The following is a 26,306-nucleotide window of genomic DNA, read 5'->3' on the forward strand; positions in this document are numbered from 1 at the left end:
AATCTCTTGTCTGGGATGCTTCTGACTTTCATACTTGAAGAGGGTCCTTCTCTGCTAAGTAGGCCCAAATAGTTCCACTGCAGTAAATGACTAAGGAGACCAACTCCTTGCCCAGACTTAGAAGTGTGCAAACAAACTTGATCATGTTATGGGTGATGATCCAGGGCTCAGCAGCTGCTTGCTGTAAAGTGATGCTATCTAGGGCAGGTAATCCTCCAAGGGCTTAAAATAGATAGATCTCCATATCTGGAGACCCTCTCTTTAAAGACCAAAAAAAAAAAAGTGTTATTTTAAAATTTCTCCTAGGAGTGGTAGAAAATTGCAAGCATCTCCAGTCATGGACTTAAATATTGGATTGCAGAGAGAGTCTTGCTGGACTCCTCAGGAGATGCCTCCGGGCTGATTACATATCCCAACTAGTCCCTGAATTTGTTCTGTGGTCAAAGAAATCTGAGAAATGCTGAAGACTTGGGGATCTACACTACAGAATAAAAAATTTAAAACACAAAACACTTCTGTAGTTAAAATACGTGTTTAACTTTTCTTGCCCTCTCCTCTTTTCCCTCTTTGTAACGCCAGCAGCATGCCTAGCAGCCTTCTTGGAGAGCTCTTCCTCCAGAGCTGAGCGATGTTCATGAATATAAATACCTATTCGGGATGCTTGGTTGATGGATTTCTTTCTTCAGACCAACCATTGTAAGATCATTAGTTCCTGCAAACTGCGCTTCATGACAGAAAGTTCACAGACATCCTCTCACTGCTCTCCATCCATTATCTGGAGCCTAAAACAGAAAATTCGATGTATTGTGATGTAAATAGAAAGGTCAGTCATGTCTGTCAAGACCAAGGCTTGTTAGAGAAGCAGAAACATTGTCCCTCTCCCCATGCTCTGAGTCATTTCCCCAGGGTTGGTTACTTCTCAACTTAGGGAAAAAATAGAGGGGCAGGGAACTAAGTTCTTAGCATTTTCTGAAGAAAGGCAATAAAGCACCTAGTGACAACTTCTGGGTGCTGAGAGGATTGCTGACTGGTGGGGTCTGAACAGATGCCCTGTCCCCACCCAAACCTGGACAGTGGTGTGGCTTCCCCCAGGTAGTACTGTGAGTGCTTAGACGCTGTCATTACCTTATATCATTCCTGTCATTCATGGGCACATGATGCTCCCTCTACCAGGGGCCAGCACTAATAGCCCAAAGGCCATAACTCATTTTTCCACCTCCTTGCTCCTCCTATCTGCTCTCCACACTGAGTTTAGAGGGATCTTCCCAAAATACATTTGAGGGGTCTTCAAAAAGTTCAAGAAAAACATTGTAAAATAACTACATGTCAGTTTCAAGCTTTTTTTTTTTAAGTTTGTTTATTTTTATTTTATTTGAAAGGCAGAGAGATAGAGACAGACAAAGTTCTTCACTTGGCTGGCTCACTTCCTAAATGCCCATCAGCTGGGAATGGGTCAGGTTTAAGCTAGTATCCTGGAATTCAGTCTGGGTCTCCTATATGGGCGGCAGGGATTCAAGAACTTGAGCCATTATCTGCTTCTTTCCAGGAAAACATTAGTAGAAAGCTGTAATTGAGGGAGGAGCTTGGACTTGAACCTAGGCACTCCGACATGGAATATGGATACCCACCTCAAGGATTTCAAGTTTCCGCATGAATTGTTTGAAATCTCCACATATAAATCCCAAATGATGACGAGAACAGGATAAGGAGCATGAGTAGGTGAGAGTTGAACAAACTTCTGAAACAAAAAGAGCAGACAAGATGAAATGGCTGCAAGATGTGGAAGCAGCAGGAAATGGTCCAGAGCGAGGCAGGCAGGAGGAGGAGGGCAGGAGGAGGGAGAAGGGTAAGCTGCCAGGGAGGGATGGAAAAGGCTGATGACGGAAGATGCAGGCAGCGAGGAAGGAGCATACCTACAGGACCTAGGAGAGGTCAACTGCTTTTAAGTTTTAAAATAAGAGGACTTTTTTAAAGACAGAATTTCACAATTAAGAGTGCAGTGTTAACTCAGTTATATAAAAATAGATGAGCTCAGGAAAATTAAGAGGAACAACAAAGCAATCAATGTGATTGTCTCTAGATTTTCATATTCTGAGGAATTATATATTCTTCCTTATACTTGTTTGGTTTTTCCAAGTTTTCTATTGGGGGAAAGTAGGGTTTTGATAATCAGAGGAGGCTAATGAAAGTTATTGTTCCTGGGGAAGCAGTTAGACGAATGTGTGGCTTGAGAGCCTTTCCCCAGCCCTTCTCTGAAAGCAGAGGTAGTTACTAATCCATGTGTATACAGCACAGTCACCAGCAACTACCAACTCACTTGTCCATCTGGGCAGTTTTGAAGCCTGCTATTGAAGATGGTAGATTCATCTCAACAAATTTTTCAGTTAATAAAATTGGAGCACTTGTTTGCTATGAGCTTTGCTAAATAGAAGCATTTCACCTGTACAAAAAGGTTCAAGTAACAGAAATGTAGCAAGCAATTCGTATTATTTCTGATATTTCTTTGTAAATTAGACTGTTGCGTCATGTCTACTCTAATTTAACTATACCTTATTTTTTTAAAGATTTATTTATTTATTTGAAAGTCAGAGTTACACAGAGAGAAGGAGAGGGAGAGACAGAGGTCTTCCATCTGCTGGTTCAGTCCCCAATTGGCCGCAATGGGCCAGAGCTGCACCGATCTGAAGCCATGGAGCCAGGAGATTCTTCTGGGTTTCCCACGTGGGTGCAGGGGCCCAAGGACTTGGGGCCATCTTCTACTGCTTTCCCAGGCCATAGCAGAGAGCTGGATCGGAAAAAGAACAGCTGGGACTCAAACTGGAGATGCAGCAGGCGGCGACTTTACAAACACTATGCCACAGTGCCGGCCCCAACCTTATTATTTTATTATTATTATTTTTTTTTGCCTTATTTTGTGCTACTGGGAAGTATGATTTAAAGCATGAAGTAATCCCTGGTTTTTGTGCCCTTGTATTTTGATTGTGTTCTAGATTCTAAAGCATTTAAATTGATTTTTTAAAAAGATTTTATTTATTGGGGCCAGCACTGTGGTATAATAGGCTAAGCCTCCACTTATGGTACCAGCATCCTATATGGGCACTTGCTCACATCCAAGTTGACCCTCTTCTGATCCAGCTCTCTGCTTATGGCCTGGTAAAGCAGTAGAAGATGACCCAAGTCCTTGGGCCCCTGAATCCCCATGGAGATTTGGAAGAAGATACTGGCTCCTGGCTTAGGATCAGCTCAGCTCTGGCCATTGCAGCCATTTGGGGAGTGAACCAGCAGAGGGAAGACCTTTTTGCCTCTCAAATAAATAAACAAATATTAAAAAAATATTTTTAAAGATTTTTTTAAAAATTTAAAAAGAAAGGATTTTATTTATTTTGAAGGCAGAGTTACAAAGACAGAGAGGGGTAGAGACAGAGAGAGATCTTCCATCCACAAGCTCATTCCCCAAATGGCCACAATAGCCAGGGCTGAGGCAGGCTGAAGTCTGGAACTTCTTCCAGGTCTCCTATGTGGGTACAGAGGCCCAAGTACTCGGACCATCTTCTGCTACTTTCTCGGGCACATTAGCAAGGAGCTGGATCAAAAATGGAGAAAACAGGACTCAAAGCAGTGCCCATATGGAATGCTGGCATTGCAGACAACAGCTTAACCCACAAAGCTGATCCCTCAATTGGTTTTCAGCGACTCCTTTCAAGAAGTTATTCCTTCACGTAAGATCAAATGTATTGGGGCAGGTGTTGTGGCGTAGTGGGTAAAGCCACCACCTGTTGTGCTGGCATCCCATATGGGCACCAGTTCAAGTCCTGGCTGTTCCACTTCTGATCCAGCTCTCCGCTATGGCCTGGGAAAGCAGTAGAAGATGACCCAAGTGCTTGGGCCCCTGTTCCCATGTGGGAGACCTGAAAGAAGCTCCAGGCTCCTGGCTTCAGATCAGCCCAACTCTGGTCATTGTGACCATTTGGGGAGTGAACCAGCAGACAGAAGACCTCTCTCTCTCTCTCTTCTTCTGCCTCTCTAATTCTGCCTTTCAAATAAATAAATAAAAATTTTAAAAAAGATCAGATAGAGCCTAGGGAGATTACTGATGCCATAAACAAGAGTGTCAAATTGTTAAGTCAACAACAGGAGTCACTGTGTACTTACTCCTCATGTGGGATCTGTCCTTAATGTGTTGTCCAATGTGAAGTCATGCTATAACTAGTACTGAAACAGTATTTTACACTCTATGTTTCTGTGTGGTGAAAAATGATGAAATCTTTACTTAATATATACTAAATTGATCTTTTGTATATAAAGATAATTGAAAATGAAAAAAAAAGATCAGATGTGTTCATGGTTTTTTTATGGACTCAGATGTTTAATTTACTATACATATATGTTTTCTTCATTATGTCATTTTACTAGTCACACACCTGTGTCATGATTAGGAACTCTCACCTTCTATACTTTATCAAAGATCACTTTATTCCACTGGTCACATAGGAGGGAAATCAAATGAATGCATTTTAAATTGGCAAAGCATGTGAAAAACATCTTGTCATAATTACCAGATTTGGCTGAAAGGTAAATTATAGTACATGCACACAGAAATTTAATATCAGAGTCTAGGAGTGTCAGCATGCAGAGAGAATCTCTGTGTTATCATGCCTTGGGAGTTTTACCAAAATAAGGAAATATGAATACATTGCTTTATCTAAATTCACCTTCTCACTTCAACTTGTTCATGTCCTTCTATTGGAAAATGAATTATATATATTTGTTATATAAATAATATGAACTGAGTTCTAATTCTGACTTTATCACTAACTGAGTGATTTTTAGATAAGTCACTAAACCTTTCCGGTTCTTAGTTAAATCAAGTGGTCTCTTTAAGATGTTAGTAACGTGAATGCTTGATGATTTAATAAAATCTAACTTGGGGTAAATTATAGTGCTGTAGTATTTATTCTCCAGGAAAACTTCACAAAAAGGACTCAGTGGTGATAAGGGAGCTAGACAAAAACAACATTCCCCAGATGGCCCAGTAGGAGAGAGAGCTGAAGGAACATGGGAATGGTCAGAGCCTAAAACTTGTTGTGATTCTCTGTAGACAACTCCCAGGCCTCACCAGCAAAACTCACAGTCCATTCCTTTCCTAGTTCCTCTTTTGAGTCCATTTACCTGCAACTTCCCTTTCCAAGCCAAATTTCCACCCCCAGATTGACATCCAAACTGAAATCTACCAGTGGAGACAGAGAAGGGGCCATAAAGGAAAGCCAGGAAAAATGTTGAGATTCATTTCAGCTTTTTAAGAGAAGCCCTCAGTAACAGAAACTAAGCTTTGTATAAAACAAAGCTTTCCTGCAGAGGCTCAATCATTCTCCATAATCATGACCTTTTAGCAACAACTCACAACTTTTGACACATTTCCTTCTCTGTTCTGTGTCAACAGTACATTCCATAGTGCAGTGATCCACCTATGGACTGACTTCTCTGGAAACAGCATTTTTCTCTCTACATTCTTTTTGTTTCTAAGAGCTGTTGTCCAAAGTAGGAGTTGAAATACTCACTGCCCCTGTGTCACATTCACTACAAAGGAGGCAGTAGAGGTAACAGAAATGAGAAACAGGACATTTCTGGTAAACAGCTCTGGTGGTTATATGGAAGCTGAGTTGAATCACAGTCATCAGAGTTTGAAATGCAGAGTTAGAGGCACCTGCTTCCCATCTACATGATAGTATTTTTGGGCGTGGTTTTTATAGGCCTAGCATTCCATTCTGTAGTGATGCCAAAGAACATTAAGTTATCAGGCTTATGTGAAGCACATTTGAATTTGGAAAAATCAAAAGACAAAAAAACAACAACAACAACAACAACAACAACAACAACACGGATGTTCCTGATGGGAAATCTATCAAGGATGTTGATGGTAGTTGGAAGTAAAATAAATGAGATTATCTTTTCACAGACTCAATATTCATTAATGAAAAAGCAAAACTGATGAATGCAGGCTTGCTATCATGCAGTTTAAGCCTTTTCCAACAGAATAGGATGGTAGAATGGGTGCCTCTCTCATTGAGTTTGCATTGAGAAAGGCAAATAAAAATTGTTTAACCCAGGCATCTCTCACTGGTTCTTTCTCTTCTCTCTTTAATTTGGGAATAGAAAAGCCTACAATTAATTTCAGTTTCTGAGAGGAAAAACAAAGGGGGATCAGTGACAATGTGAGAATGCAAATGTGTTACTGCACCTCTAACTAATGCAGGTATATGTCCTTTTATCATGAGATTAGCTCTTGTCATCATTTTTGAAACCCTGAGCTGCCTCTCAACAGACTGATGGGTCTTGCCTCGGTGGATTTTTAATTCTATTGTCTGCTCTTAGGAGAGGAAAGCAGATAGAAGCTTAAAATCTGGATGTCCCCCATATTTCCTGGTTCTTCATTCTCCTCCAGGCAGAAAGATGATGGGGCTCTGCCTCCAGTGAAGAGGTATTTTCAGATACTGAGGTGTTGTCTGGGACAACTAGTCAGGGTTAGAAGGGAGAGGGCCAGGGGATCCACACCCACTCTCTCTAGCTGGGTGTTGCTTTCCAGGCAAAACCGCCTGGGTAGACCTCCCTTCCTTCCCTCTTTCCCTTCCACTCTCCCTTCCCGTTTGCTGTCTATTTTCTGACCCCTCAGTTTGGCCTTCCATAGTAAGAGGTCAGTACGTTTTCACACTTGGGAAATTTCATTCAAGAATTTTTATCAATGGACAAGCCACAAGAAACCCTTCCATTTTAGGGCTCGTTGACGTCACCAAGGAGGCGATAAATATCTGTTGATATAATTGGATGTGAGATTCAGTGTTGAAATAGCAAAAACTCTGTCCCTCGCTCCTTGGCAGGGCCCTATGATTTATGCAGGAGCAGAGGCAGCACGCAATCGAGCTGTCAAGAGAGCGTCAGCTTATTAGGCAAATGCTGCGTGCTTTCTGAAGAGGGTCGAGGCTATAAAACCCCACTCCAGCCTCTGCTGTGGAGAAACCCAGAACCCAAGTCCATTGAGAGACACAAGAGAAAGAGGAGGAAAGAAAAGCAGAGAGGCGACAGAAAAGAGAAGGGAAGAACACCTCCAGAACCAACCCCAGCGACGTCCCTCTGCAGAGAGGCGGCAGCGTCCCTCTCACCTGCGCAGCGCCGGGGAAGGTAGGGAGCGCCTGGACGGAGCGCGCCGCCAACTTTGCGCTGCCGGAGCCGCGGCGGTGCAAGCCTGGGGCGGGCTGCCCTGTATCGGCGGGCGGGCTGGCGGGCTGGCGCGTGTATGTGTGCGCGCGTGTGTTGTGCGAGCATGTGTGCTTGTGTGCGCTGACTGCACCTTCAGATTCCCATAGCGGCTGAGAAGTGGCAAAAGCAAACTTAGACGGCTGCTCACCGTTACCGGAATTGCCAGTTACTCTTCCCTTGCTGTAAAAACTCCCCCTGCCCCCGTCCCTGCCATCAATCCCGACCCCCGAGAGAAGGAACCAAGGACTGGGATGGAGAGGGTAGGAAGAGGAAGAGGAGGAGAAGGAGGAGGAGGAGGTAGAGCAGAAAGAGGAGGAGGAGGGGAAGAAATTTGGAGGAAAATGATGAAATACCTTGGAGGGGGGAAGGGGGGTCAGAGCGGGTGAGGTCTTCAATGTGCTGCCCTGTTCTAGGCTGGGGCGGGGGGCACGGGGGTCGTTGGGAAGAGAACTCAGGCACCACCGTCCCTTTGGAATCTCAAATGCTAAGGCTCGCTGCCTGGCGAGGGATGGGCTCTGGGGCGAGCCCCTGGGGGAGTCCCCCTTTCCATTACTCCAACCCTGGATGTCCTCGAAGGGCAGCTTCAGCACCGTGGACAGCGCCCGCCCAGTCCCTGAGGCCGGGGCCTGGCACGTGCGTGGGTGTCCCGCGGGAAGACAGGCGAGGGCATCTCCCAGCAGAGCTAAACTCTGACCAACTCTTTCTTTTCCTCTTCCCTGCTCTTCTGCGCCCTCCGCCCGCCTCTGCTGCAGCGAGCGCTCCTAACATGCGGCTGCCGCTGCTCGTGTCGGCTGGCGTCCTGCTGGTGGCCCTCCTGCCCTGCCCGCCCTGCAGGGCCCTCCTCCGCCGGGGGCCGGTTCCTGGCGTCCCGCAGGCCCCCCAGCCCTTGGATTTCTTCCAGCCGCAGCCGCCGCCCTCGCAGCCCCAGCAGCCGCAGCCTCGGCCCATCCTGCTCCGCATGGGAGAGGAATACTTCCTCCGCCTGGGGAACCTCGGCAGGAGCCCGGTGGCCGCGCTCTCGCCCGCTTCCTCGCCCCTCGCCAGCGCGGGCAGCGGCGGCCGCCCCTTGCCAGACCAGGCAGCCGCCAACTTTTTCCGCGTGTTGCTGCAGCAGCTGCCGCTGTCCGGGCGCTCGCTCGACAGCCGCGCTGGCCCCTCGGAGCGCAGCGCCGAGAGCGCCCTCGGCGGCCGCCAGGAGGCACCGGAGAGGGAGAGGCGGTCCGAGGAGCCCCCCATCTCCCTGGATCTCACCTTCCACCTTCTGCGGGAAGTCCTGGAAATGGCCAGGGCCGAGCAGTTAGCGCAGCAAGCCCACAGCAACAGGAAACTGATGGAGATTATTGGGAAATGAAACGGTGCGTTTGGCCAAAAAGAGTCTCTGCATTTAGCACACAAAATAATTTAAAAAAGTATTCTGTACCATAGCGCTGCTCTGATATCATTTGTTTATTTTTATATAGCTTGAAACATAGAAGATGTACAGGGAGAGAGTCTATACCCCTTAATTAGCATGCACAAAATGTATTCACGTGCAGTTACAAACACAATGTTTATTTGTACTGTTTCCTTCTGGTTTCCAATTCCAGCTGTCTTTATAGTGTGTTTTAAAGAGAATGCAGACCCTAGAGGGAAGAAAGGTTTCCAAGAAGCAGATAGAAATCACCCAATTGTTCTTTTTGTGGTTGGAGCCAAGCGGAAAGCAGCTCCTGAGTGGGTGGGTGAGACGAAGCCTGTAAGCTCTTTGAGTCGACTTTCTCTTGTAAACGTTTCAGTAATAAAACGTCTTTCCAATCCTTGGTCACTTGGTTGTGTAAGAGAATGTGGAATATTTATATTTTTAATAAAAGCTGCAAAGGTTGTCATGACTTTATTTTTCCTCTTCAGTGCTCACACACGGAAATGCCCTCAGCTCCTAGTTTCCTCCAGTTTTTCTTCAGCACAACAAAAAAAAAGTCCAAACTTCCTGCATTTTATTTCCCTCTAAAAATATAAACAAATCTATGTCAGAAGCTCACACAGACCTGCAATTGCTTGGGCTCATCTCTACTCCTGAGATGACTCCTCTGAAGTTGACGTCAACAACTGGAAAAGTTGCTTTAGCTCTGAAACTTGGTGATTCCATAAATGGAAGATCAATCGTGATGGAAATAACAGTTAACTCTGATTAATTATAAGATGTGAAATAGCTGTGGAGAGTGGGGACAGATGAGAGAAAAAGAGAAAGGCTGGTTGAGGCAGGCATTCCTCCAAACTAGACAGGCAATATACTGCTTTTTTTAAAAAAATATTTTTAAATAAATAAAATAAATCTTTGTTAACAATAACTTTTGTTTATTTATTTATTTTACTATGAGATGGATCACTTTATCGTGCTAGGACTTTGGTACCATAAAACCAAAGATGTTTTCCAGTGACCACTTTTAATAAGAGAAACTTGTTGGCATCTCCACTTAAAATGACTAAATTTAGTGGCTATAAAATGACACTCAGGAAAATTTTTATTATTTAACAACTGCAGGAATTAATTTGCACGTTTATATCTGTGCCAACCTTAATTGCTTTGATTCTTAGGAATATGGATTATCTTTACTCACTTCTAAGTAGCACACCTAATTAGTTTTACAATGCATTTGGCCTTGGTAGTTTAGTTTTAACTTGAAAAATGCAACAGAATGTCTAATACTTCGAAATTAACTTGTATGTATGAATACACTTCTTCCCCTGAGGCCTTTGAAGTACACTTGACTAATAGACTAATGTGACAATAGGCAACACTGCATGAATCATTATGACTAAATTTTTAAAAACAGCATTTATTTAAGAGTTCGTACAGAGTCATTACATTTGTATACTGAAGGAGGCATTACGGTGCAACAAATAAAGCATGATTTAAATATAAATTGCATATATATTTAATTGTGTCTCATGTGCCTATGTGTTTAAATACATGCAGTTGTTCTATAGTTTACCAGATTGGTGCCACAGTGGATATATGAAAAAGTAGAGAGCTCCTGCTAGAAGTTCTTTTCATGCATCTGTATGATATGTGAATAGAGATATATGGCAATCTACAAATAAGATTAGAAAAATGTCACAAGGCTTCAGCCTTCTGAAGCACCCCCAGATTTAAAGGACATTTCTGGATATATGCCCAGTGATGTCTACTATGGAAATGAGGACAACTTTGTGAAATATTTCATAGCTTTGGTCAATGATTTACCTTTTACCCATATATTGATAAATCAGTCACTACTAAATTGGCAATGAATTTCACTGCCCACCTGCATTGTTGAGGAAAAAAAGAAATAAGAACTACTATGATAGAATACCAAACAGCTAGTGCCTATTAGAGATGAGAGTGTAGTGCCTACTTTTTTCAACATTTGCCACTTGTTACTGACACAAACACAGGTACCACACCTAACACACCCTTCACAATGTTTCCCACACAGTAAAAGATTTCCAGAAGGTCGAGTTTCTTTTCTCCAATGTTTACTGCAGCTATTTTCTCAGAGTGTTCTTTTCCCTCAATGTGTTAGGTAAGTCATCTGGGATAACAGTTTTTGCTTGTTTCCTTTGCAGAAATCCCACTTACAGGTCCCATTCATCGTCTGCATCATGTTAATTTCATCTAAGTCACCTGCTGCCTATGTGTATCTCAGCCAGGCAGACGGAGGGGCAGCAGTTGGAATGAACATCATTCATTCAGGGAGTTCAACCATGAAAAGGAGAAGACATGGCGAGCTGGCTCTGAATCAGCTCCATGCGTGCTCCCTGGAGCTGCAGCCTGGCTCTGGAGGGGAGGGGCCTCAAATCCAATCTGCAACAGGAGAAAACGTGAATCAGAGAAAGAAAAACTAATCCTTTGGGGGTTGGCCCAGGTACTTTCCTACCGAAAACAGAGGATAATAATAATAATAATAATAATAATGCCATATAATAAAATATGGGACATAATTATTATTAAGGATGGAAAGCAAGCTCAGGTTATCATGGCTCTGACCAAGAACCATGAAAGCAGTTCACACTCACGATCCAAAATTGGACAAGAGTAATGCATGCAGTGAAAGGAAGTTCTTGAGAAAAAGAGTTGAGGCTTTTCTACTGTTTGCTTTTTTAGTCCACTTGTACATCAGCTACTGAGATGAAAGTCATTTGAAATCACTAGGAATTTTGGTTTAGCAAAGCCTGCCGAATACAAGAAGAGAAATTTTAATTCAAAGGGCATCACTACATTGCATGATGTGGCAGGATGTATAAATACAATTTCCCCACTGTTAAAGCAAGCAGGTTCTAAGTTCATCATATTTATATGTAAATATATATATTATCCTTACAGTAATTTTTGAAAAACTGCAGGCTGAGATTTGAACAAATCATGAAGAGATTTTATTCTCTAGGCAACGAAACTTAATAACAATATTTATATCAAAGCAAATCTAATATCAAAGTTGATAAAAGATAATTATCTTTTATAAATGCTTGGCAGATACAGGTTATTATTTTGAATAAACTGGTGAACCTAATCTCATTAGTAAACTTTACGTTGTTTTGAATTTTTAAAATAATGACTTAATGGGATGAGGGACAATCATGAAGATGTCTTGCTGAAATGCAACTTGATTTTATTAATTCTAACTCTCCGTTTAAAAATACCACAACAACCACAGTTCTTCCTAGGAGAACTATGAGAAATAGGCAAACATATTCTGATGACTTTATTGGTAAAACTACCACCACCAGATTAGAATTTCATTCCAAAGCAATGAAAGAGTCACATGCATTCAGCTAAGAAGCCCTGGGTAAATGCACAAAGCTGCTAAATGAATGGAAAACCACCTGGCACAGGCAAAGGAGAACATTGGTAACTACACTGTTTCATTGCCACTCAAAGTATTTTTGGGAGAAAAATGAGTCCTTGGCCTTCACCTTATCAGATTCTATCCTAACTATGTTTTAGGACGATGTTTCAGAGTCAACAAAATGATCCCAAGTCTTTATGAATTCACAAGATCTGTACACTGGAACTATCAAATTCTATTAAGAGAAATTAAAGAGCTAAATAACAGCACACTTGGCCAATTTAAAGGATCAGAATCATGAGTATCAATACAACATCAAATCTCCCTCAATTGACTTATAGATTCAATGCAACAATAATCAAAACCCCTCACAGTTGCTGCTGATCTATATGTGTGTTGCTTCTTGATAGAAAGTTAAAGAAGGTCAGAAAAATCATATTAACCACAGTGGAATGAAACTAAGTGCCTAGTTTTCTGTGAAGGAACAGCTGACATATAAAGTAAAACTGAGTGAGTTTTTTTTGTTTGTTTGTTTGTTTATGTTACAAAAAATGCTGCTAGATTCTGTTGGAATAGGTTAGGTATTTGAATGTCTTCAGAACTGAAGTGGAATAAATAACACCCTGACAGAATCCTGCACCTGTCTATACATGGCAAACTCTTCCCTTCATCACCATAGTCACTTTATTATCATTAATTACCAAAAGAGGAAAAATAAACAAGTCATCTGGGCATATCATTGGAATGTAAAATGCTTTTTTTTTTATGGTTTTGTATTGAGTAGATAATGAATTCTGCCTGGACAAACAGACCATCAGACTCCACTATGTGGCCTCTTCTCTTTGAAGGTAGATTCTAATCTAGAAGGAACTTCCATGACAACTGTTCTGAAATATCCAAAAGACAAAACCAATGGAAACTGCTGGTGGTTAACAGCCATTTGGGACTGAATATATACAATGCTTTCCTGAACTAAAGATTGAAGTGTATCTTCCATTTGAAGTATTTCAGTTGTTCTTACCCAATAGCCTTCAAAATTTTGGGTTGCATAATTTGGGTTTACTGTTCTACATCCTCATGTTTCTAGGCAGTTCTTAGATTTTCCTCTGAATATAGACAATTGTAATTTTTCAGAGAAGAAAGGCCAGTGCCAGGGAGAGAGCCAAGGGTTGAGATTATCCTGAGCATCTTTAGGTGATTACACCTCCTCCTTGGTCTAGCTTTCTCTTCTGTAAAAATATATATGAGACTCTACCTCATAAAGTTGCTGTAAGGACTCAATAAATAATACACATAAAGCACTTTGTCCATGTCTGTCTTGTATTGCGCCCATTCCTTCCTTCCACCCTTCCTCCCTCCCCCCGCCTCCCTCCCCTCGCCTCCCTGTCTCCCTCCCTTCCTTCCTTCTTTTGTTCCTTCCTTCCTTCTTTCCTTCCATTGTTTCTTCCTTCCTTTTTTCCTCACTTCTCTTTCTTTCCCCTGCCTTTCTCCCTCTTCCTTCCTCCCTTCTTTTTTATAGCAGTGAAGAGGCCTCTTGGCCATGCAAAATCATCTAGGGGACTGATAATGATGAGTTATATTCAACAGCAATGACCTCCAGTAAGAAAAGACAATTGAATTTACAACTTCATCTTTCCACAACTGGACATTATTTTCATGATTCATGATCCGTTTGTCATATTGTAATCATATCCATCCATGTGACTGTTGTGTTTCTCCAAGCGGCCTGACTTTATATATAACTATTTTTTTAAAAAAATCAATTAATTTATTTTTATTTAATAGAGAAAGACACAGAGCCAGGTAATCTTCCATTTGGTGGTTCACTCCCCAAATACCCACAACAACAAGGGCTGGTCCAGGCCAAAGCCAGGATACAGGAACTCCATTTGGATCTCCCACATGGTTAGTAGGCACCCAACTACTTGGTACATCTCCTACTGCATCAATGGGTGTGCATTAGCAGGAAGCTGGAATCAGAAGTGGAGCTGGAACTTGAATCCAGGCACTCTAATAATGGGATGAAGGCTTCCTAAGTTGCTTCTTAACTTCTGTACCCAACAGTTGTACCATGAATGGCTATTTCACAAAGAAAGAGTGAAGTAAAGATGTAGTGACCTTCTTTCTGTAGCCATAACCCATCAAACCAAGGCAGACGTTTTTCCTATAGCCATCTCCAAATAGACTCATGTGTGTCCCTTCAAATTGTTTTCCAAAAGTTGACTGTTCCCTATTATAGGAGGTACTGTTTCTTGGAAATATTGATGCCATACGAAACAGAACAAAGCACTGATCTCCTCTATCTGCTTTTAAGCTACATGCTCAACCAGTCTAGGTTGATACATACAATCAGGTGAACAAGATTGCTGATATCATATTGTTGCTACACTTTACACATTTTCCTCAGGTGCAAAAACAAATGAGCAAGCAAAACCATCATTTGACACCATGCTCTATCCTTCTGGAGTTACTTATTTGACAAATATGACGTTCAGTCAGAAAATAAAACTGGGAGATGGAATAAGGGGTCAACATTTTCCCTCTGACTCAACTCTAACAGGCCAAGAGCCACCAAAAAATTGGCAGAAGGGAGTGCTATAACTTTACTTAGAGGAAAATCTATTTTTCTTACATAAGCTTGACCAGTAGTTTGGAATATTCATGAACTAGATTCACTCAGAACACAGGATCTTTTATTTTTATTTGGCTTTCTTTCCCCCTGTTACTGTTTAACATCCTTTGAGAGGAAAAGAGTGAATATCAGATTATGGTACCAAGGTATTGCTTCAATCCACAGAAGAGCAGGGTAAGGTGAAGCAGCCCCCCCAAGAGCTGATGATGTAAAGGCATCATCCCTTATACAGTTTGGGACATGCTCAATCGGACTTGCCCCAAACAGTAGAGTTAGAAATGTGCCAGGGGATTCCAATTCAATCCCATCAAGGTGGCATGTACCAATGCCATCTCACTAATCAAAGTGATCAGTTTCAGTTCACAATTGATCATAATGATAGGTCCAAGAGTCAAAGAGATCACATAAACAAGACTAGTGTCTGCTAATACTATCTGAAAGAATTAAAAAGGAGAGAACGATCCAACATGGGAAGCAGGATATACAGCAGACTCATCGAATGGCAAATGTCCTAAACAGCACTCTGGCCTCAGAATCAGCCCTTAAAGCACTTGGATTTGGCTGAAGAGCCCATAAGAATACTTTAGGTATGGAAAGCCAAAACAATCTGGCAAAAAAAAAAAAAATTAATGAAAGGTCTCTGTGAGTGAGATCCCAGTGGAAAGAATGGGCCGTCAAAGAAGGAAGTACCTTTCTCTGCAGGGAGGAGAGAACTTCCACTTTGACTATGACCTTGTCTAAATAAGATCGGAGTTGGCGAAGTCAAAAGGCTTCCATAGCTTTGGCAACTCATGACAAGAGCCTAGGGAGATTACTGATGCCATAAACAAGAGTGTCAATTGTTAAGTCAACAACAGAAGTCACTGTGCACTTACTCCCCACGTAGGATCTCTGTCCTTAATGTGTTGTACAATGTGAATTAATGCTATAACTAGTATTGAAACAGTACTTTACACTTTGTGTTTCTGTGTGGGTGTAGACTGTTGAAATATTTACTTAATATATACTAAATTGATCCTCTGCATGTAAAGATAATTGAAAATGAATCTTGATGTGAATGGAATGGGAGAGGGAGAGGGAGATAGGATAGTTGTGGGTGGGAGGGAAGTTATGGAGGGGGAAAAGCCACTGTAATCCAAAAGCCGTACTTTGGAAATTTATATTTCTTAAATAAAAGTTTAAAAAAAAGGCATCATCCCTGACAAGAGAGGCCGTCTGAACCACGAGCTGTTGACACGCGGAGCAGCGTGCTCCGCCTCTCCTGAGGTCTGCTGAGTGACAGCCCCACCGGTGAGCACGGGGCTTCCCTCACGCCTTCATGGCAGGGCCAAACCTTTGGCCAGAGGCTGTGGACACCTATTTTCCTCTGTGCACAGGACAGATTCAGGTTTACTGGGCCTTCACAGGATGGTCGAATGATATTTTGAAAAAAATGTGAATTGGTTGTGAAAAATCAGGAGTGAGGGTGTGGAAAAATTGGAATCTTTGTGCACTGTTGATGGGAAAGTAAAATGGTACAGCTGCTATAGAATACAGGATGAGGGTTCCTCAAAAAATTAAACAGTTACCAATATAATCTAGACACATCGCTTTGGAGTGTATACTCAGAAGAATTGAAAGCAGGAATTCAAATAGGTATTTGTACATTTTTGTTTGCAGTAACATTATTCATAATATAGCCAAGTGGTAGTAACAATCCAAGTGTCCATGCATGGAAAAATGGGTATGAAGCATGTGCATAAGTGTACATACAAAATGTGGCATGTGCTACATTATGGATAAGCCTTGAAGACCTTACACTAAATGAGAGAAGCCAATCACAAAAAGACAAATACTGAATGGCTACATTATATTAAGTATCTAGAACAGTCAAGTTCATAGAAACAGAAAGTAGGATGGTGGTTTCCAGGAACTGGGGAGGAGGGATCTATGAAGAAGTTTTGGTTAATGAATATAGAGTTTCAGTTTTTACAGTATAAAAAAGGTCCTTAGCAGTCCTAAACTGTACATTTAGGAAGGGTTATGATGATGCATTTTATATTCTTCAGTTTTTAATCACAGTTAAAATTTTTTTAAAAAGCAGGTAACTTTGTGGCCAGCATTGTAGCATAGCAGGTAAAGCCACTGCATGGGATGCTGGCATCCCATATGGGCGCCAGTTTGTGTCCTGAATGCTCCACTTCCAATCCAACTTCCTGCTGAAGGCCTGGGAAGAGCAGCAGAGGATGACCTAAGTGCTTGAGTCCCTGTACCACATGGGAGATCCAGATGAAGCTCCTGGCTCCTGGCTTTAGCCTGGCCAAACCCTGGCTGTTACAGCCATCAAGGGAGTGAACCAGCAGATGGAAGATCTCTCTCTCTCTCTCTGTCTCTCTCTCTGTCTCTCTCTCTGTAGCTTTGACTTTCAAATAAACAAATAATCTTAAAAAAAAGAGGCAACTTTACACTAAAGGTTGAGTCTACAGGCTGGACAAAACAGAATTCATCAACACGGAACTACGGAACTTGCAAGGTGAGCTAAGTGTGCTCTCCCCAGTGGCATGAACCTCTTCCACCATTACTACTCCCTTTTGTCTCCTCTGTTGCAGGGATGGTTTCTGCTGGCATTTATTGTCATATGTGTACATTTTCTATGTTCAGAGCAGAATTAAGAGGAAAGCAAACTGTGCCTTGTGTTTTATGGACATTTTTTCTTGGTCTGCTTTTTCATTGGTGTCAATTTCTTAGCTTCTAACAGCACACAAGCTTTGTCGCTCTTAACAGAAGATTGTTCCTTAGTAAGATGTCAAAGAAAAGAAATCTAAGTGTTCAATGGAGTCTTTGGCTTGATTTTTATGCTAAATGTGATGAATTTTTTAAAAGGCCAGTGTGCTTCATGGCAAGCTTTTTGACAATGAAAGTATGAAATGGTCCTCAAAGTTCACTTGGAGGCAGATGCATCCCGGGGCATACAGCACAGCGGCTATAACTGGGCGTAGACTGGTAACATGTTTTTGCTTTGGCTTGATGGCTAATACCAATGTCACTTTTACCTCAGTGGGTCTTGCCCTACACGATCCATTGATTGAACAAAACTAGACAGGTGCTTTCCTAACCTTGACTCTCCCCAAATATGGCCAGCCACATTTAGAAGGGGTATCATTGCTTTCAGTTGGCCCAGAGTGGAAGGGTGAGCTTATTTTCATCAGTAACCAGTGCCTTCAGGACATGCCAGGCTTCCCAGGGCCTTCTTGGTTTGCCAGCATCTACTCTTCCTCAAATGATCATTCTCTCCCTACTCGTGATTCTGTCCCCTAAAAATTTACCTGTCCTGTGTTCTGTTCTCTCAGGCTGATCCAAGTGATGACAATCAAACTGAGAAAATACATGGAAACTAAGACATTAATGCATGATAATGCACTTAATATACATGGCTGCCAGATACATTTTGCCTAGAAACTCACGCCCTACCCTGAAGGATGACAGATGACAGACAATTGAGAGGGCATTGGAAGCACTGAGGAAATTTGTGTCCAGGCTCCCACATTCAGGCTGCCAATCCTCAATCTCTGAATGTGGCAGCGAACGCCAATCAGAAATTCAACCCAACAGAGGGTCTGGTTACCACTACATGTTAAATGCCAAGCTCTCTAGACCAATTCAAAAGCACCCTTTCCCATCTACAGTGAAATCCATTGGCCTTAAAGGAATGGGTATAGGAAGGTTAAAGTTAGACTTGAGGCTGCTGAGCTGGCAATCACCCAGTACTCATCCTGCACCTGCTAGGCTGGGTGGGAGAATCAATGCCGGGTGCTGGAAACAGGAGTAGGCATGTTGAGGTTGTGTTTAGAATGTGCATTCAGAAAAATCAAACCCAAGTGTTGGCCTGCTCCTCTTCTTTGCATTCTTGAACCTCAGGCCCTTGGATAGCTTGAGCATGACAGATTCCTGACTGGGAAGGAACGTATAGCCAAGAACCCAGCCCAGTAGCCAACAGTGAGAAGCAACTGAGGCATTGTCCATGGCTCACAGCCAAAGGCCTAAGCCTCGGGGAACTCTGTTAGGCATCTCTGTCATCAGTGGCATCTATGTCACAGAAATGGAGCTATTTCTTGCTTGGGGCAGAGCAAGGATGAATCACAGAGCTGTGAAAACAGCACACACTGCATGAATGCCAGTGGAAGAAGAAAAGAGGGGACCCCTAAAAGAGCTCTGGAAGGAAGACACTCAGTAAAAAGCATTTTTTCCTGGGAGGATTTGCAGGTGGACACCTGATTGAGGGGATGGAGGAAGGGAGTTGATCTGGGGGCTTTGTTGCCATTAGCTACGTGCTTCTTGCTAAGGGAAGGTCAGGAACCCAGAACAATTTCCTCTGGTCCATCAAAGGGGAAGAAATTAAACCCACTCATCACTTTTTCCTAACCTAGAGGAGGATAGTATGGTGTATTCTGTTTCCCTGGCTTCTAACATAGTATCTGGCTTCTAACATGGGAATTGACCGGGCCATGTTGGGGGCAGATTACATGTGAATTTCACAACGTAATGTCCCTGTATAGAGTCTGTATGGGTTTTGCTCTTTCTGAAAATAGAACTGAATTACAGAGAATCCAATTGTGAATTCCTCACACAGGGATTCTTGACCTTATGTTAGGCAAACCTCAAGCATGACGGGAGGGGGTCTGGCGCTGTGACATAGCTGGTAGATACGGTTCAAATTCTGGTTGTTCCACTTCCAATCCAGCTCCTTGCTAATGTGCCTGCGAAAGCAGCAGAAAATGAAGTCCTAGATCCCCTGAGCCCACGTGGGAGACCCAGATGAAATTCCTGACTCCTGGCTTTGGCTTGGCCCAGCCCTGTCCTTTGCAGCCATTTGGGAGTGAACCAGTGGATGGAAGATCCCTCTCTCTCCCTGCCTTTGCCTCTCTCTCCCTTTCTGTAACTCTAACTTTCAAATAAAATAACTAAATCTTTTTTAAAAAGTTTTTTTTTTAAAATAATGATGGGAGGTTGATAGTACTGCTACATCCAATTTATAGAGAGAAAAGTTTGAGGAATTTTCTCAACAAACTAAAGATAAAGCACTGAGAGCTGTTAATAGTGACCCCAAACCCAAAAGGAAAAGAGTGCAACTGGTGTTGACTCAGGGGCAACCCCAGCAGAGGAAGTCAAACAGGGCAAGATCAGTTGGTCAGCAGCATGGGATGCAGCTGACGAATTTGTCATGTACAGCCACACCCCTACAAGTGGCAGAGGCCCAGAAATGACTCAGTTTGTGAAGCTGTGCCATTCTGGCATGAGGGCTGAGTCAAGGTTGAGGTCACACTGATTTTTGACCCAGTCACACCAGCCCAGGTGAAATGAGGATTCCCTTAACAGTGTTCATCAAACCCCCGGTAGAGGACAAGGATCAGATGAGAAAACACCAAGTCCCTAGGTACGGTCCTGAGCACGTCACACGTCCACGAGGCACCTCATTGCCCTCCACTGTAAAATGGGAAGCTTCCTAGCTCCTGCTACCCAGGGTGGTGTGGTTTGAATAAAAGCATCTCTCTGAGAGACCGTGTAAATCGTGGAGCAATGCGCACATGTTGGTTACAGCTACCACCATGTGCCCTCGGGGTTTTTAGATGCTGTAACAATGATGAATTAACTCTGTACTCTGTGGGCTGTCGTGGGGAAAATGGCATTTCATGGAAATCACTGAGAAACACAAATAAAGGCAGAGAAAAACCCACAGGAAGCACAACGCTAACAAGGGTCTTAGGTTAAATCAGAATAATAAGCAATTTAACAACATAGGAAGCAGCTCCACTGGTTGTGTCATAACAACTCCCCCAGCACATATTTTCACTGAATTGCAGAGCTGTAGGCACAAGTTGTCAGGGGAAATGAAGTCATTGCTCTCCTCACACACAATTTGCATTATGTTTCCCTCTGTAAAATGGATATATCCGTTCTAGCTTCCTATTAGAGTGACATTTACTTAGGATGCTGTTTCATCCTGAGAAATACAATCTACAATTTTAGGGCTGATTTGTTTGTTGTTTTGTTTGTTTGTTTGTTTGCTTTAGTAAAACTCCAAATTGACAGTTATTAGGATGTCAATTTCCTAGCAGGAAAAAGGGAAAAAGAAAACAGAAAAACAAAATTGCAGTTGTAGTATACAAAGGCAAATGCATTAATATTATTCATGTAATATTCTTCTTAAGATGTTAAGGAAAACTATACTCATTCCTGTAATTTTTTCTTTGTAAAAATGCCTGCACCCCACTGTCATCACTCCATGTAATTTCCAGGATTACTGTCATGCAGGAAATGTAGGCCAGTCCTGAGCACAGATCAGTGTACTCTCTATTTTTAACAAGTTGAAATTCCAGCATAGTCGGATGCCTTGCATATCAGTGACCTGTAAGTTGAATCTCCTAATTTGTAAAACACAAAGCAATCATTTTCAGCAGGAATTTCTGTTTGAAAATAACTTGACACTCTGAATCCTTCAATTAAATGTAGAGAACATTGTTACATTCTCATTCATTTCAGTTTGTTTCGGGAAATAGATCATTTCAAAGAACATAGGACCTACAGTCACACTCATGGGAAATCATTTTCTTGGTCTGCTGTTTTATTTATTTATTTTTAACATTCTAATACCTTACAGAATTAATCTCACTTAGAAAAGAGGCTTCTAGCCTTCCAGTCCCTAGTGTCTTACTTCTTAGTCTCTGGTGGCAGCTAGAGTAGATGTTTGCACTTGAAATTAGAAGGTATGCTTTGGTCTCAAAGGTCATTTGTAAGAAGATGATTTTATATTTTTTTGCATGTTATATCTGGTAAAGATGCAGGGCTCATATCTGCTCATATTCTCCCTGGAATATTGGCTCATTGTTTGTCCCATTTTAGGAAAATGGGAATTTTTTAAGGGATTGAATCTTGGGGGAGAAATTTGATAAGAGCTCAGGTTTGGGGAGATGTATTGGTTTCTGAGAGCCTTGGAAATAAACCTTGTTTCAAGAGGAGAAGCGAATTTTGTTAGCTTTCCAAACCTTGCCTTTTAGAAAAAATAGATTTATTTCTGTATTTATTTATTTATATGAAAAACAGAGAGAAGAAGACAGATCTTTCCATCAGCTGGTTTATTCCACCAAATGCCTGCAACAGCCAGGATGGGGTCAGGCTGAAATTAGGAGCCGGGAACTCTACCTGGATCTCCCATATGGGTGGCAGGGACTCAAATACTTTGACCATTTTCTACCTTCCAAGGCTCATTAACAAGAACTGGAAGGACTGGAAGCAGTGCAGCCAGGACTTGAACTAGTACTCTGAAATGGGATGGTGGCAAGTGGTGACTTAACCCACTGCACCACAACTCAGGCCCCTAACCTCTGTCTTTCTAAACCTTTAAACCATAGGACTGTGTGTCTTTCCTTTCTTCTTTCATTTTTCCTTTCCCTTCACTCTCTCCTTCCCTTTTTAAAATGAAATATTTCTTATTTTCCCTTAGAATCATCTTTATAACCTCACAGGGCAACATTTACAGGTGGGTCATGGGAGTAAGATGGACAGGGACTGGTTTTCCTTGGAGACTCTTTCCCCACTGCTTCTGCCTTCATTAAGCCACTGCCCTGACCCCCTCTTGTCACCTCTGAGTTCGGAGTGAAGAGCACTGAGTGTGGGTGACCCACACTGCTCCTGACGCTTTATGAGCTGATGATGTGTTAGAAAGCAAGGAACTGGGGACACAGGGACTAGGGAAGGAACATCTGCATCTTGTTGACCCTTAGGTTGGGAATCATCAGGTCTTCCCAGCCAAGAGGACAAGCCCAGTGCTGGAAGTCAATGGCCTGTGACAGGCAGCCTCTGTAGTTCTGTGAAAGTCAGTTTAGACAGTGCAAGGGGGTGGATTAGGGCAAAGATGTGTCATGAAAATGTTCAGAGATGTTAGCTCATAAAGTAATTGACATCAAGATGAAAAATAAGGCCCCAAAGAACAGTGACAACCAATCACCAGCTAGTGAGGCTCAGCTCAGTCACTTAAAGGTGCATGAACCATGCTGGCCCTTGCTGCACTTGTCCCTGCATGTGGCTGAACGAGAAAGGGAAGAGAGGCTTGTTGGATGCAGGCTTCCCCAGGCTCGCCATTTGGGAAACTGCCTTCAGGACTGTCAGTATCATCCTCCTCCAGGCTCCTCCCTGTACCTCACTCCCATATAGATGTGAATGAGTTCCACTTTGGGCATGAAGAAACAAAATGAGGAGAGGTCAACGGGGAGTTTTGCCTTTCAAAAAAACACAAATCTTGGAATAAATTCTTCAAGAAAATGCTACAATGCTAAATGTGAATGTACCCAAACAGGGTTTCAAAATACGTGAGGCAAAAGCTCACAGAACTGCAAGCAGAAATAGACAAATCCACAATTGTAGTCTGAGATCTTCAAACTCTCTCCTCAGCAATTGATAAATAGAAAATCAGTACGGATACAGCAGACTTGAACAACATTATGAATCAGCTAATTTAATTGGAATGTATCAAACACTTACCCAACAACCACAGAATGGAACATTCACCAAGATAGATAATATTCTGGGTCTTAAAAATATTTAATAAGCTTAAAAGGATTGGAAACATATGAAGTATGTAGTCTCTTGACATAAAAATTAGACCAAAAGTCAAACAAAAAGATATCTGAAAAATCTCCATATATCTGGAAATTAAACATCACTCATCTAAAATAACTCATGATCAAAAAATAAACTACAAGATTCATTTGAAAATGTTTTGAATTAAAAGAAAATGAAAATACAAAATGTTAAGACTAGTGAGATGCAGCTAAAGCAGCAATTAAAAGAAAATGTATAGCATTAAATGCTGATGTTAGAAAATAGTAAAGATCTCAGATTAATAATCTAAAAAAAAAGAGAAGAGAAAATTAAGCCCAGAGTTAACATAAGGAAAAGAGCAGAAACAAAAGTGGAAAAAGTGACCAAAATCAATGGAGAAAATCAATACAGCCAAGTTAGTTTAAAAAAAATCAGTAAAACTGGTAGTCAAAACAATATTGAAACAAGATCAAAGTTGGAGGACTTTTATTGCTTTATTTGTAGACTTCTATAAAGCCATAAAAATCAAGACAACATGGTATTGGTAGAAGAACAAACACACAGTTCAATAGTACAAAATAGTGTCCAGAAATAGACCTACACACAGTTGGCCAATTGAATTTCTATTAAGTTATCCAGGTAATTCATTAAGGAAAAGGAACTTCAACAAACAGTGCTAGAACAAATGGATGTCCATCTGTAAAACAAAAAAGTCAAAAAGCAAATCTCAATCCTTACCTCAGATATACAAGAATTAATGAAATGATCTTAGATCTAATTTAAGAACTAAAACTATAAAAATCATAGAGGAAAACATGGGAGAAAAATCTTTGTGATTTTTTTTTTGAGTTAAGCAAAGATTTCTGAAATAGAATATGAAAAGCACAAAGCCACAAAGCAAAAACGATAAACTGGATTTTGTTAAAATGAAAAATATTCTTCAAAATACAGTGAGGAAAGTGAAAAAAAAAACAAGCAGCCAAAGGCTGGTATAAAATATAATTGTATTTCAGTATCTGCAGGAGACTCATTTTCAGACTCCCCTCTGGAGATCAAATGTGTGAACGCTCAAGCGGCTTTTGTAAAACTGCACTGTACTTGCATATAATTTACACACATTCTCACTTAGACTTTAAATCATCGCTAGGTAACTCAGCATACTTAACAGAACATAGAAGCTCTATAAATTGTTGTTACACTGCATTATTTAGGGAATACTGACAAGAAAAAAGGTCTATACATGTTCAGAACAGACACAATATTTTAAAATATTTTCAGTCCACAGTTAAATCTAGAAACTTGAATACAGCGATTTGACTGCTTGAAAAACATCTACAAATGTCTGATAATGATGTTTCATCCAGAGTACATAAGGAACTTCTCTCTAAGTAGACAAACAACTCAATCAAAAGTGAAGGAAAGGGGGCTGGTGCTGTGGCAAAGCAGGTAAAGCCGCTGCCTGCAGTGCTGGCATCCCATAGGGACACCCCTGCACCCGTGTGGGAGACCCAGAAGAAGCTCCTGACTCCTGGCTTTGGAATGGCTGAGCTCTGGCCATTTCGGCCATCTGGGCAGTGAACCGGCAGATGGAAGACACCTCTCCCTCTCCCTCTCCCTCTCCCTCTCCCTCTCCCTCTCCCTGTCCCTCTCCCTCTCTCTGTCCCTGCTTCTCTGTAACTCTGCCTTTCAAATAAACAAATAAATCTTTTTTTTAAAAAAAGTGAAGGAAATTTGTGAACAGTTACTTCACCAAAGAAAATACAAAACTGACTAATAAGCACATGAAGAGATGCTTAATATCATTAATCCTTAGGGAAGTGAAGTCAAAATCGTAAAGAGATACTATACACCTCCATCAGAGTGGCTAAAATGTAAAAGATGATATAGCACTGCGTGCTGGCAAGGATGCAGAGTAGCTAGAACTCTTATACAGTGCTGATGTAAACACAAAACTGAATAGTCACTATGGAAAAATGTCATAGTTTCTTATAAAGTTAACCATGAACTTGCCATTTAACTCAAAATTCCACTCCTAGGTATTTACTCAAGAGAAATGAAAGCATATTCACATAGACCTATATGTGAATGTTCACAGCAGCTTCATTTATGATGGTCAAATTGTGGTATATCCTATCCACTCAATGGAATAATGAATAGGAATAAAAAATTGAGATGGTGATATGTGAACCATAATGAATGGCTGGCAAAAGCAGTCTACGTGAAAAGAGCCAGTCACAAAAATGTACTTCCTATATCTTTTCATCTATATGACCTAGAACTGGAAACAAACTCTAGAGCAAACAGATCAGTGGTTGTCAAAGGCTGCTATGTAGGGAGGAGGCTAACTGTGAAGGCACTTGGGGGAATTTGGGGGGTGACAGAAATATTATCTACATTAATTATGATGGTAGCTATACAATGCTATGTATTTGTCAAAACTCACTGAACTGTACACTTGAAATGGATAAATTTTAGTGTATTGTTACCCCAATAAAGATGACTTGAAAAATCAATTATCTTTCTTTGCCTTGTCCATCTACTATTCTGTGACTGCCTTTAATGTGTACCTTCTGTCTTTGCCTGACTGGGAAGTGAAGTGTACAAGAACCTTTAGGTGGACTTCAGAGCTGAGGCACCATGGATTTTGCCATAAAGTTTATGGTATCTGAAGAAGGAATAGCAACTGTGTAAACATTCAGCCAAATGAGTACCTAGGAAGAGACTTTGGAACACAGTTTGGGAAACGTGGATTTATGAGCTTCAATACAAGAACTATATTTTGAGAAATGCAATGGACTATTTCTCTGAGAATCTATTGTTACTGTTGTCACCAGAATGACTGGTGGGCAGGCCTAAGTTCACGACCCTCTCCATGAAAACATCCTGTATCAAAGGATAAAATTCCCAGTGTTAGATTTGGCCCTGTCCAGTGTTGTATACACAGATGGAGCTACTCATGGAGTGGGCCCTTTGTTTCCCTAGGAAGAAAACTAAGACTCAAAGAAATTAAATGCCCAGAGAGGGCAGGTGCTGTGGTGCAG

The 26,306-nt window shown here is 41.6% G+C and overlaps 2 protein-coding genes across 5 annotated transcripts in view; one reads left to right on the forward strand and one right to left on the reverse strand.

Annotated features, from left to right (window-relative positions):
- The first annotated feature begins 8,020 nt into the window (after positions 1-8,020).
- CRH (corticotropin releasing hormone) lies at positions 8,021-8,605 on the forward strand. Its single transcript, XM_062189565.1, has one exon. It carries the CDS (start codon positions 8,021-8,023, stop codon positions 8,603-8,605), a length of 585 nt encoding a protein of 194 aa, XP_062045549.1.
- Positions 8,606-9,764: 1,159 nt separating this feature from the next.
- TRIM55 (tripartite motif containing 55) overlaps positions 9,765-26,306 on the reverse strand; it is a 61,491-nt gene continuing 44,949 nt past the window's right edge. For 3 of the 4 annotated variants that reach the window (XM_062188418.1, XM_062188420.1, XM_062188417.1), the window contains one exon: positions 9,765-11,074. In XM_062188418.1, the coding sequence (XP_062044402.1) occupies positions 10,952-11,074 (123 nt within the window). In that variant the 3' untranslated portion in view covers positions 9,765-10,951. Of the gene's footprint in view, positions 11,075-23,812; positions 23,963-26,306 lie in introns of those variants that run through there. The other variant, XM_062188419.1, reaches the window with a different exon arrangement.

Source organism: Lepus europaeus, chromosome 4 (genome assembly GCF_033115175.1).
Source record: "Lepus europaeus isolate LE1 chromosome 4, mLepTim1.pri, whole genome shotgun sequence".
Lineage (NCBI taxonomy): Eukaryota > Metazoa > Chordata > Mammalia > Lagomorpha > Leporidae > Lepus > Lepus europaeus.

Coding starts and splice junctions, on each gene's coding strand:
- CRH (XM_062189565.1), top strand. CDS start 8,021: ATGCGGCTGCCGCTGCTCGTGTCGGCTGGCGTCCTGCTGGTGGCCCTC.